Genomic DNA, 13,194 nt, shown 5'->3' on the forward strand with positions numbered 1-13,194 from the left:
CACTACAAAAGACAATTGACATTACCCATACTCATACCTATCCTTCATAAGCTGGTAAAGGTTCTCTTTCATGTATTCGAATACAAAATAGAGGGTGTCATTCTCTCTAATGACTTCTTTTAACTTCACAACGTTTGCATGACTTAGTTTCTTTAACGACTGTAACAGAGAAAGAAATTCACATATTTTTTTGAACATTAGATCTTAACACAATTACAACAATCCAAGTTATTTTCTAATCTCAACTTATCCTACACTACTTTTGAACGTAGTAAATTTCCGTCCATCCAATAAGATCGTAATCCTCTAGTTGGACGTAACGTTCTCGTCCTCTCCACTGCCCCTCCCCCAACCTTACACACAAACACACACAGATGTATAGTTAAGTGTGACCAAACAAGTTGTAAAAGATACCTTCACTAAATTGCAATACAATGTTGGAACTGGTGACCTACTCATGCCTGAAGAACTGTCATAGTCATCTAACATTGACAGTCACTCAAGTACTATTGACTTATGTACTAGCTAGGACAGTCATTTCCAAATGAATACACTGTGCCGTTACAGTTTGCTGCTTCCCTTCCAAACAAGCCACACGGATAGTAGAAGGCGCAAGAAGGAACCCTGTCGTTGATAAAACTCAGTGGTGGTAAGCATGCAAGAACATCGAGAGCGTAGCAGATAGTTTTGTACGTATACTACTTGTGGGTCTACGACTATGCACACACTACTACGAGAGAGGATCAGAAAATAAGGTTACAAAGTCGATATTTCTGGAGTTTCGTCTATTATAGAGGAATGAGGAGTGTGCGGTAATTTTAATACATGGAGTTGGCAACTGTGCAGAGTTTCAACCACCCGCCATTTACAGCGATAATTGCAGGTAAGCACACACGACTCATATGGAAAACTGGTCTCGCGAAGAAGTCCGCCCAGTTATTCGATTTCTGGACAAAATAGGTAAACGCGACTGAAATTCACCAGCAGTTGGTACAGGTTTATGGAGAGACATGTCTCGTCCGCATGGTGTCGAAAATTTGCGGCTGATAAAGAAAACGTCATCGACGAGAAGCGCAGTAGCCGACCCAGCACGGCATCAACAGATTTAACATCATAGACCATCCTCCCTACAGCCCAGACCTCGCTCCAAACGACTTTCACAGCAATTGAAGGAGCACCTAGGAGGCTGTCGCTTCGCTTAAGACGAGGAGGTGAAACACTTCGTGAAAACATGGCTGATTACGCAAGGACAGGATTTTTACCAGGAGAGAATCTTCAAACGCATCTCACGATGCGACAAGTCCCTCAGCCGATATGGAGACTATGTCGAAAAGCAACTTAATGTATGTATTATCTGTTGGCTTTATTGATTTATGAAATAATATATACACGTTTCACTGCAGGGTTTGTAACCTTACTTTTTGATCACCCCCTCGTAACACTAGTTTAATTCCGTTCTCCTACTCCGCCCCTTCTCTCTTTTACTGAATGCATTTAGCTTTGATATTTCTCAGATAGTAAAAGCACCCTACTCATATATTAGCCAATTGAAAGTGACAGAATAAAAAGTTTAGGCGAATTTCTTTAACTTGCTTTATTAAAATAATGGCTATTAGACTTAGATACTAGGATACAATGGTTAGGTGTATTTTGTCTGTCTGATTATTCTAATACAGTTGACCTACCTAAGTAGACGGGATAAAATTTCTTAAGATTGCTTCATTAACAAATGACCACTATCCGCTACACACATATATCAAATAAAGTTAGGTAACCATCGTTACTTTTCCTCGTTAAAAGCTGCAATTCTAACGCTGTTAATCTATGTACATCAAGAGGTAAGGTGAAGTATGCCTCATTAATTTGTCTCATGAAGAAATGGTCACTTTCTAGGTGAATACTGATTATCTTTATTTCACCAATATAGAGGGTTAACTGTTGCGTGTCTCCTTACGTTTGCTCTCCCATGGAATTTGTAACAACATGAAACTTCAGAAGCAAATAATATACCAAATGTCAAGTAAATATATGTAAGAAAAATGAACGAATGAATGAATTGCAAGGTACTAGCTTTTACAAACTCATTACAAAAAAGGAAGGAAGCAATTGTGTATTGCATACTAAATTTAAGCACAAATTCAATAGAAAGAAAAAAGTCAAGTATTTCGTTAGACAAGTTTTCTTCAAGCATTCGAAAATATATATATATATATATATATATATATATATATATATATGCAGATATTAACTCTTAACTGACTAAACTAAAGTGGCAACATTTGACGGTCAAATACTCCTTGTACTTCGGAGAAGCAATGATGGACTGCCAGTTAGTTACTTTCCCAGCAGTCAGTTACTACTAAACGTTACTGACCGATCACACTTTCGAGACATTGTTTCATTATGAGCGGAACGCATTGCATTGTTGATATTAATAAGATCTTTATCGATAAGCAGATGCTGCAAATCCATGTACAGTCATGTTCAAAATGAACACTCACCTCTAACCCAACTCTATACCTTTACCCACACGAAGAATTACAGAAAACATATAGACACATTCGCATACGGAATCTTTGTGGTCTATCTTCCAAGCAGGGGGTCGCTGTAGCTCAGTGGTAGAGCGTTTACCTATGGTGCTTGGGGTCCCTCGTTCGATTCCACCTTGCGCCGTGTGGACTTTGTGGTGGACAAACACCGTGCTCGTTTGTTTTCTCAGGGTTCTCCTGTTTCCTTCCACTTTCTTCATTCCATCATTTCATTCATTTCTCATCATCACCGTCTCTTTTAGCCTAACCGGCATAACCGTAGGACGTAAAACTTAAATATTTCATATATCTTCCAAGCATACACAGCAAAGTGATCTACCTATAAGCGGAAGTACAGATTTTTTTAAAAAGAAAACGTGAGTGATTAGGTCTTTTGAATATGGCTGCACTTACATTTATACTAGAAGAAAGAATGACGGAATAATAATAATAATAATAATAATAATAATAATAATACATGGTGTCTAGCAAATTTCTCTCAGCAATTTCCCGACTTTTTCCAGACTTTTCCCGACCATTTCCAAATTTTTCCCGACTCATTCTATAAAAAATGTTTTCGTAAAATTAGGAAAGGTTGAATGTAATGAAAAAGTGTACAAGTTCTTACCTGATCATAGAATGTCTCCTTCTCCACATATGGAATGAAACAATCTAATCATGCAATTTTTTGATCTCCTCCTCTATGGTAGCAACCTGTTCTGACAACTGATTTACGATTTTCCGACAAGCGTCAGCATCATTTCCAACATGTGGAATTTAATTCCATTTTTCCCGACTTTTTTTCCCAAATTCCAGACAAATTCCCGAATTCCCGACCATTTTTTAAATTTAAGACAAATTCCCGACTTTCCCGATTTTCCCGACTGCTAGACACCCTGATAATAATAATAATAATAATAATAATAATAATAATAATAATAATAATAATAATAAAACAGCTAGACTAAAGTTCATTCAACGAACCTTCTGATCCTGATGTAAACATTGTAGAATGGTATTACTCCGCCAGTCATCGGATGATTGGCTATCAGTCACCGCTTCTTTCGAGAAGCACGTGCTTGTACCCTGTCGGCGTTTTGCATATTCCCCGCACGCAGCCATATTGTAAACTGTGATTCGCGCATAAGGTGGGCCAAACCCAGTTTCTACGCATGCGTATTCTCTTTTATTGCATTAATTAAATTTAGTTCTTAGATAGAGTGTTGTTTCTGTTATTTTACTGTAAGTAAATTGTATTTCTGGTAATGAGCCTTATAAGCAACGAAAACGTTGAAAAACAGCTTACTTGACAATGGACTATTTTCTTTTGCCGCATGGATGCGGCAAGGCTCTTTAACCAATAAAATGAAACAATCACCACGTGTATTTGTTTACATGAGGTACTGAACGTTCCTTGAATGAACTATAGTAGGGATTCGAATCCCGACCTCTCACTTACTGGGAAAATGCTATGTCAATAAGGCTACCACCGACAAGGGTTCTCTGCACCTACTGGTGTAGGCATTAGAATTTATACTGTGTATATATTGCAAGCATCAGAATTATGTATATATTGCACGCTAAAGCCTCAACGATCAACATATCGATCGTGCTGGATTGCCTCTACAAATTGCTGCAGATGACTGGGAAATTGTAGGCCTGATGAAATAATAATAATAATAATAATAATAACTTAGCCTGACCTTGTCGATGGTAGCTCAATCAGTAGAAAATATGCCAGGAAAGCGGTAGATCGAACAATCCAGCTGTCTGTTTTACTGCTATTCCATGAATGTACTTAATTTCTTACAGCATGTCAGAACCGAATATGCCTTGACGCATCAATATTTCTTTAAATTAAATCACAAGCAACTAAACAATGTACGTCATTTATAAAGCAGAAATGTTACAGACAAATTTAATGTTTCGCGGTATAATTAATGTGAAACAAACATTATTTGAACTTGTGTCACTAACAACTGCTCATACAAACCTTAACTTCTCTTAAATTCATCGCCTCCTCCCATGAGTAATATTTTCTCTTCATTCTGTAAGACAAAAGTAAAAATTGTCAGTATTAATTATTATAGATAGCGATGAAGCCATTTGTAACAACGATAAAAATCACACATGTTTTATCTTTTTCATCCCAGGAACTTTATTTTAAATATTTTACGGGGTTTATTAGTTACAGTAATAGTGGAGGAGAAGGTTCGTGTAATATAATTAGTGGAAGTGTGTCAACAAACTGAATCGTGTGAAAAAATTAAAGAATGGAGTGTTAGTTTGTGGATACTTATAACAAGTAGTAGAAAATGTATTGAATGCATCATGTTATTCAAACTAAAAGATTAGCACTGTTCATAGTCTCATGGTGGTAACCATATATTACAGCTACAACTCAGGAAAGTTTTGAATAATATGAAGGTAAGTTATACAGAGTGGACCATTTACCTTGATACGCCTTTGTAACTTTTAAACTTCATCATCATAGGTATTCTGTCATTATTGACAGGACACTGGCTGCAACTGAGAAGCTTCCATGCCCCACGGTCTTCCGTTAACTTCTTCGCCTTCACGTATGATTTCTCTCTTTTGATATCGTCCATTAATCGTAGTCCTCTTCGTGCTCTCCCTCTCTTTCCTGCCACCATACCCTTTAGGACGTGTCCTCATGATACAGTTCTTTGTTATCCAATGTCCCAACCAGCTTCTCTTCCTCTTCTTAATAATATCTAAAATTGTTCTTTTCTCCCCCACCACTTCTAATACCCTCTCGTTCGTTTTGCGATCAACCCAGATATTTTTCCATTCTTCTCCACACCCACATTTCGAAAGCTTCCAGTCGTTTCTAATCAATTTTGCGTAATGTCCATGTCTCCAACCCATACAGCACAATACTCCACACGAAGCATTTTATAAGTCTTTTCCTCAACTCTTTATTCAAGTTCCCACAAAATACTCTTTTCTTCCTCCTAAAGACTTCTTTCGCCATTCCTATCCTTGCTTTTATTTTACATTTACATTTCATATCATTATATATTACTACCCAGGTATCGGAAAGTAGTCACCTGTTTTATTTTCTCCCCTCCTATGTTTGACATCGACCCCTTCATCAAAATCACCACGGCTTTTGTCTAACATTTATTTTCATCCCTTATTCTTCACAGCCCTTCCTCACGTTTTCTAACATCTTGTTGATTTTCTCTTCAGATTCTGCAGTAAGCCCCATATCATCTGCAAACCATATACACCTAATCCGATTCTACGTGAACTTTGTGGTGAACAAACACCGTGCTCATGGATTTTTTCGGGGTTCTCCCGCTTCCTCCCACTTTATTGATTCATTTCACATTATCACCGTCTCCTTTAACCTAACTGACTTAACAGTGGGACGTACAATTTAAAGATTTCATTTTCATTTCATTTTGTAGGCTCTTTCTCACGACCTCTTCTAGATAGTGATATCTACAATGTTATACTTATTATTCAATGTTGAAAACTGCGTATGCCACATTATCACAAACATCCCAATATTGGTGACCTCTACAGCAGTAATATATCAAGTAAAATAGATGGACCAATGCACATTCAACGTAATTTAGTGTCTAATACTATGATCATGATATGAGGAGTTTCGAACGAATACGAACAATGTTACAAGGGATTAAAAATTTTTCTTTTTTCAAAAGTCTGAAGTGTTTAATATTTTGTAAAGATCAGTTGAATTATTTTGTATGCATAAAAAAAGGAAAACATTGAATTAGTGGTATTATATTGTAGTTGGATACAATGAGTGTGAAAAGTTAGTTCAATAAGTTAGTTGGAGAGGTACGATCCTAGTGTTAAGACGTCCGTGCGACATTGTAACAATTGTAATATCTAACGCCAAAATATAATTATATAATATATTAATGAGCACTAATTTAACATACAAACGAATTAACCCGTCCATGCGAGCTTTTATTATAGTGTGCTATCGAAAGAGATTTATATAAAAGAAGTTTAGTGGAGTCAGATTACAGAGGACATTATCCTTTCGATAAAGAAGAAAAAAGGAACATTGCAAGTCTTTATTTCGAAAAATGCTTAAATAAGTACCTCATGCAATTGCATAGATGGTTTTCGTTTGAAGATCACAATGCCGTTTACAACAATTTGATATCTCAAACCGTTCTGGAGATATGGTAAACACTGGTAAAGTTTGCAACACTGGTTATAATTCAGAAAACTCATCGTAATTACACCTACCAAAAAGTATTGTTGTAATGTTATAGCAGCAAAGTAAATTTAAAAAATTGTTTTAAATAGCTCCCACAAATACGTCATTTTCAGTAATATATCAGATTTTACTATTTTTTTCATATCTTCCGAACGGTTTAAATATCAAATTGCTGTAAACGCATTATGATCTTTATGTCTTTTGAAAACTATCTACATAATAGAATGTTATACTTATCTAAACATCTTTTCCGAAATCAAGTCCTTTAGAAAAGTCAAATTTTAAATTCCTTTTTGCTTTGTTTCTACTTATTTGAAACACGTCGTATGGTGACCCTAGTATTCGACACTAAGATACTTTAGATGTGCATTACCCCGTCCGTCTCACTTGCGTTAATAATATTGTAGAGCCCTCCAAAATTCGGCTGTTTTTCGATTTTGTTGTACTGTAGCGTCCTTAGTTTCAAACACTGTATGACAAGTGTGATATTGTGCGTTTTTGTTTTATATGAGACTAGCGTCAATTACCCGCTTCACTGGGTTAAAATAATAATAATAATAATAATAATAATAATAATAATAATAAAGTAATATGTTCCGATAGTCAGTCACTTTTCACTATAACTGAAGCCCTATCAAATCGACAGAAAAAAAAGAAAATATAATGAAAAATCAGAAAATCGTAAGTAATCTATATAAATAAAAATTAAATATTACTATTGTGGGCTGAATTTGATTTAAACGGCATCGGAAGTGTCACTGTTCACCTCAGTGATCCCGAAAACTATGGATTTCGAAACTAATATCGGTCATTTTCGATCATTTTTATGTATCTCCTCCTACCCCTCCCTAAATTGCACCGCCAAACTGGAATGATAAAAAAACACCCCAGGCCCGAACTTCATTTATGTTGAAAATTTGATCGAGATTGGTAGGGTGGTTCAAGAATTATTACGTCACAAACATAATCATTTATGGAATATCTGACGTAGTGTCATTTGAACAAACACAACTTCATGTTGGAACAGCAACACTATCTTATGGTATCACAGAGTATGCCAAACAATGTCCCCTGCACATGCCAGCATGGTACAAAATTTCATCTTATTTTTGTTCATTAGTTTAAAAGTTGCAATGGATTTTCTATTTTACAATGGTTTATAAAGATAAACAGTCCACCCTGTATAATGGTACTGTGAACATTCATATATTTAACAGTTTAGTTTTTGTTATTGGTAATATTGTGACTACTATATATATATTTTTATTACAGGAAGAAATGCTTTTGTTTGATACTTTTATACCACAACCACTGATACCATGTGATATGTTTGCAGTAGATGTTTAAAGAAAATGCCGCTGTGCAAGATGGGAAATTTCGGCAATTACTACATGACAGGATTTTGCAGTAGATGTTTTAAGAAAATGCCGTAGTGAAAGATGGGAAATTTCGGCAATTACTACATGACAGGAGTTTGCAGTTGATGTTTAAAGAAAACGCCATTGTGAAAGATGGAAAATTTTGGCAATCACTAAATGACAGACGCACACCAATGTTGGTCCAAGTTAATATTTGTAATATATGTATTTTGCTGTGTATAATGTCAAAATTTCCAAATTTAGTCCAAATTTCTGACAGAGAAATAAAGACGTATAAGAGTAGTATTAATTCCACAATTACTTTTTTTAAAAGAGTTCTTTTATTATCCGTTTATGCGTTAACCTAAAATACAACAATCGATCTTCCTGATACCGATCCAATCAATACACAAAACACCTTGGAATATGAAAATCAGTTAAGACACAATACACAGATGACAAGCTACACAGAGAGCGATTGTCTCTCCCATTGGTGCCGCTGATTTTATTGCCTTCGCGTGAACAGTACGAAATGTCTTTTCGTACACTTTAAGAGAGAGCTAGAAATCAGCTGACATTTTTTTATTCTTTCTTAAATGATTGACCCAAAAATTGAATGTGCACTATAATGACAAAATACGGTATTATCTGAGTTCAGATAAAATATTTTACATTTGTTTTCATTTATTTGATTTATATTTTTTAAAATTATTATTTATTTTTTCATAAATTTGAACCACTGATTTTGTGTGACATCATTGTTCAGATCTTCAACCAAGTAGCCGTAAAGTGTGTGTCACTAGTCACACAATTTGAAAACTCCTACTGTATGTTTACCTTCCAATAGTATGATAGTCAAATAACCCCGCCCCTCCTCCCCCCCACACACACAAATTTCACTCTCTCTCTGAAGAAAAAACAGCCAATCCGTTGCTTTTCTAAGCCTAGCTGTCAAGTACTTTCATATTTATTGGACTTCTTTTATGAATCTATAATTACTCTTTATAGTACAGTAAATACGATATAAAATTTACAAACTGCGATACAAATTGAAATTTGTATCGCAATTTGCTACACAAAAAGAACATTATTAAAAAAAACGCTGACCCCCCATATATATATATATATATATATATATATATATATATGCACTGACACTAAATTATTTACGTTTTATAATATGACTCATATCCCCAGATATCACTGAGCAGTAATTATCTTCGGTGCTAAATGTAACTCTGTGGACACTCGTGCATTTCTTACAGAGCTATTCAACTATTCTCTTACCGTTTAATGGCGACTTTTTCTCCAGTATCGACCCTCTGACCCAGCATTACCGAGCCATAGGTGCCGTCCCCAAGCTGGTTGAGGGTTACGTAGCGGTTCATCTTCATTGGGAATTGTATAAGGAGGTTCTACGTCTTCAAGAACAAACTATTACAATGGCCACATCCCGATCTGAAAATAAAATAAAGTTTAGATACATCTGATAGAAAAAAAAAATATGTAGTCAATATAAAATATACCATGTATTTGTGAATCCAAGACGACCCCCAATTCTCTTAAAGTTTTTTTTTTTTTTTTTTTTTTTTTTTTTTTTTTTTTTTTTTTTTTTTTTTTTATCTACAGAACATATTGGGTATATTTTCAGAATTTACAATAAAACTACACTAAAATAAAAACCAAATACAGATGTTCCTTAATCTTCCACACTGGAAGGGGCTACTAAATATTCACTCACTGTCAGTGTCATTGTGATCTTGGTTTTCTTCCAACAGAAGATCATCCTAAATCTCACATTATATGTCGCTAAAGTGGCTCCCCGTAGCGTAATTGCTAACGCTCTCGCCTTTGGTGCGAGCAGTTCCGGGTTTGATTCCCGGTGGGAACACTTGCTGGAAAACATGAAACAGCTTTTTCAGGCCAGCCACCCTGAGTGAGGTTTTTTCTAGGTTTTCCTCATTCATACCAGGCAAATGCCGGGATGGTACCTATATATAGATGCCACATCGCTTCCTCCTTTCCCCGTTTCTTTCTTTCTTTCCCAGATAGTGTGCTCACCAAGGGACATCATCCCTTAAATGTGACAGGCTTAAGAATATAGATGCGAATAATGCCCAGAAAAATGTGTAAATAAATATGTCGCTAAAGCACAACAACTCCATATTTTTGGGCACAAAATTACGTCAAAAAATCTTCGTCTTGAATTCAGAACCATGCGGTAATTGGCAGACAAAAAATGTTAAAAAAATATTCAGCTAACTTTCGAAAAAAAATTGTGATAAGCAATATATTCAGTACCACGATAGCAGAACATTCCGCGATCTGCGATGTGATCACAGAAAATTTGACGTGCCTATGCAGAAAAATTGTTAGAGAGAGGGAAAAAAAAATAGCCAACAGAAAAGTATAAAAACATGCCTGCTATGTGTAGATGTCTTTTCCGAGAAGTAACGTTTCTGTTGAGCAAGCAGAGAAGAACTTTCCGTCTTCTTCTTTGAGTTTGTGAGTATACTCCCATTTCAGTTTTTGATAGATATAGATCAGGAAAGATTATTTTTCTGAATACAAGCTTTTCATTAAATCTATGCAAGATTTGGTAACCAGCTCAAGAAATGAAAGGAAGTTTTTTGAACTGAAGACTCTCTTCAAAGTTGCAGTAACGGATTTCAGAAACAAATACTCTGTTGCAGTAAAGCTAATAATGTTTGTTTGAGTATACCATTGTCTGAGGCCATATGTGAAAGCTGAGGTTCAGTGATTACTCGGTGATGATATTGGAAAGGTCAGCAGCAAAGGATGGATTTAGTGATGATATTGGAACAACAGACCATTATCCTAAATGGACTCCCATCAGGATATTTAAAAAAAAAAAAAAATCCTTAAAGTTGCTCTCATTACAAAATACGGTGTATCGTATAGTAAATATTTTAAATTGCTTCTTTTAGCAAAACTCTTTCAAAAGATACGACTTCACAGGTTGTAACTCGAACTAGGGATACCGCTGAAAACTGTTTACCATGCTTCATGTAACTATGTAATAAAAACATGATAGTATCATCTTGAATTTTTATTTTTGAATTCCTGCAGAAAATTTTTGACTTACAAAAGCTCATCGTAGAAAGTTCTGGTTCAGCACAGCTACCCCGTTCTAGATTCGAAGCTTAAAAGAGTTTATACGTTTACAAGCCTTTGGTGAACGTGGTCAAAGGTTCAAATCTCGCTAGAGCAAATAATTTTCAGTGTTGATCTAGCATCGTGAGGTAATTCGGGATCTCTCTGAATTAAGAGGTATTGAACTCCGATTTAGAAAGCCAAACACATTCATGATGCGACCCTATGTGCCGATCATACACACAATACCTAACTGTTGTATCTGTGACATCAACTCAAAAGAATATAGATGATGACGAAACAGAACCTGTTAAAAGTTGCTTCCTTGTTAGTACATTGTTTATGTATTATATACCTAAGTTACATGTGTGATAATAGAGTTTACGTGTTGAGTTAATGTGATCAAAAATCCAATTGTAATATTCTAGAGGTGTTTAAAATATGATTTAAGATACCGTATATGGATGAAAATGAGAAATGAGAAAGTAAATATTAAGAGCAATGATAATAGCACTTGAAGTTTCTGTGCATATGTTAAGCCTAAATATAGTGGGTATGTTAGTTCTGGAATGTGGAAGAAAAAGCTCATTATATGTCTGAAAGATCCTGAAACGAATATTATTCTGCCTGTAGTCAGTCCATCTTCACACTCCGTTGAGTAAGAACGTGTGAACAGTTGTTCGCGGATATGCGTGGCATTGATAATGAAGAAACAATTAAGCAGCGTATCTGCATTAGCGATTATGCTTTAAAATGCGAAACTCTTCATTGGATATTTATGAACTGCTACAAACAACTTTCAGGGAGAGGAAGTTCACTGCGACCTAGAATTTATTTGTACACAGTTTTGGGCATTATTGGCATTTATGACCTTATACCCGTTACGTATAAAAGATGACGTCCTTCGGCAAGCACATTATTTGGGGAGGGAAGGGGAAAGGATGCGGCCTGGAACTTGTGAGGTTCCATCATGGCATTTTCCTGTTGTAAGTGCGGAAAATCAACGAAAAACATCACTCAGGAAGACTGGCCTGAAAAAGCTGTTACCTTTTTTCGACCGAGAGTCCTCAATGTGAATCGAATGCAGGACCGCTCACACCAAAGGCGAGTGTGTTAGCACCTACACTACGCGAAACCACACAATGCAAACGAGAAAAACAAATCGATCGAATCTGAAGACAATGTTGACTGTTTCTTCTCGATTCTACAGCTATTGTGCATCATAAATCCCCCAAGAAAGCAGAAAATTAACCAGTAATACTACAAAAGTGTTCTCGAGAGACTGCAAAAAGGTTCGCGCAAGAAGCCGATACTCTAGTATGCCAAGAATTGGATTTCTAGATCACGATAATGCCCTTGGCCCTTAACCACCAAATATTTGCTAAATTTCACATTCCTGTGCTACCCAATCTATATTCTCCAGCCTTGGTCCTTGCCGACTTCTACCTGCTTCCTGAATTGGAAATGCCATCAAAGGGAGGGGTTTGACACAAGAGAAAAGATTCTAGCAAATATGGCTTTCACGGAGGATGATTTCCAGGAAAGCATCCAAAAGTGGAAACATCATTGCAGTCACTTTGTTCAATCAACAAGGGATGCAAAAACCTTTTCTAAACAAAAGTTTCTACATATTATTATTTAAATTCCTTTCGTCCATATTTAATTGTGAAATTTTAGCTTTGACGAAACAATTTCCTGTAAATTGTAACTGGAATTAGTTTAAAACTTTGATCCAAAAACTTAACTCATGTTTCACATACGATCTACAGATAGTTATCAAAATATTGGAAATATCTAGTGTACAACATGTAAGAGGTGACAGGTGGTAACAACGAGGGTACGTGAGCAGGGATTGGCCGAAACGTCAGATAGGACAGAACGGATGCATATGTTGAAACGAAGATGGTGGTGATGTAATATGGGAGATTTCTATAAGTTTCAAGAAGGCCAAAATGTGTGTGTGCGGGCTAGT

General features: G+C 35.9%; 1 protein-coding gene and 1 long non-coding RNA gene across 8 annotated transcripts in view; one reads left to right on the top strand and one right to left on the bottom strand.

Annotated features, from left to right (window-relative positions):
* LOC145674881 (uncharacterized) overlaps positions 1 to 8,415 on the top strand; it is a 73,710-nt gene extending 65,295 nt beyond the window's left edge. For both annotated transcript variants that reach the window (XR_014129051.1, XR_014129050.1), the window contains one exon: positions 8,023 to 8,415. This is a non-coding gene — a long non-coding RNA (uncharacterized LOC145674881). The remainder of the gene's footprint in view (positions 1 to 8,022) is intronic.
* Positions 1 to 13,194, bottom strand: part of LOC145674880 (serine/threonine-protein kinase ICK-like) — a 118,314-nt gene that overhangs the window by 44,727 nt on the left and 60,393 nt on the right. For 5 of the 6 annotated variants that reach the window (XM_081745129.1, XM_081745124.1, XM_081745125.1 and 2 more), the window contains exons 3-5: positions 9,396 to 9,566; positions 4,522 to 4,576; positions 26 to 159 (exon numbers count right to left, since the gene is read on the bottom strand). In XM_081745129.1, coding sequence (XP_081601255.1) covers positions 26 to 159; positions 4,522 to 4,576; positions 9,396 to 9,502 — 296 coding nt within the window. In that variant the 5' untranslated portion in view covers positions 9,503 to 9,566. The remainder of the gene's footprint in view (positions 1 to 25; positions 160 to 4,521; positions 4,577 to 9,395; positions 9,567 to 13,194) is intronic. The other variant, XM_081745128.1, reaches the window with a different exon arrangement.

This window comes from Thermobia domestica, chromosome 18 (assembly GCF_964235325.1).
Source record: "Thermobia domestica chromosome 18, izTheDome1.hap1.1, whole genome shotgun sequence".
NCBI classification, from domain to species: Eukaryota; Metazoa; Arthropoda; class Insecta; order Zygentoma; family Lepismatidae; genus Thermobia; species Thermobia domestica.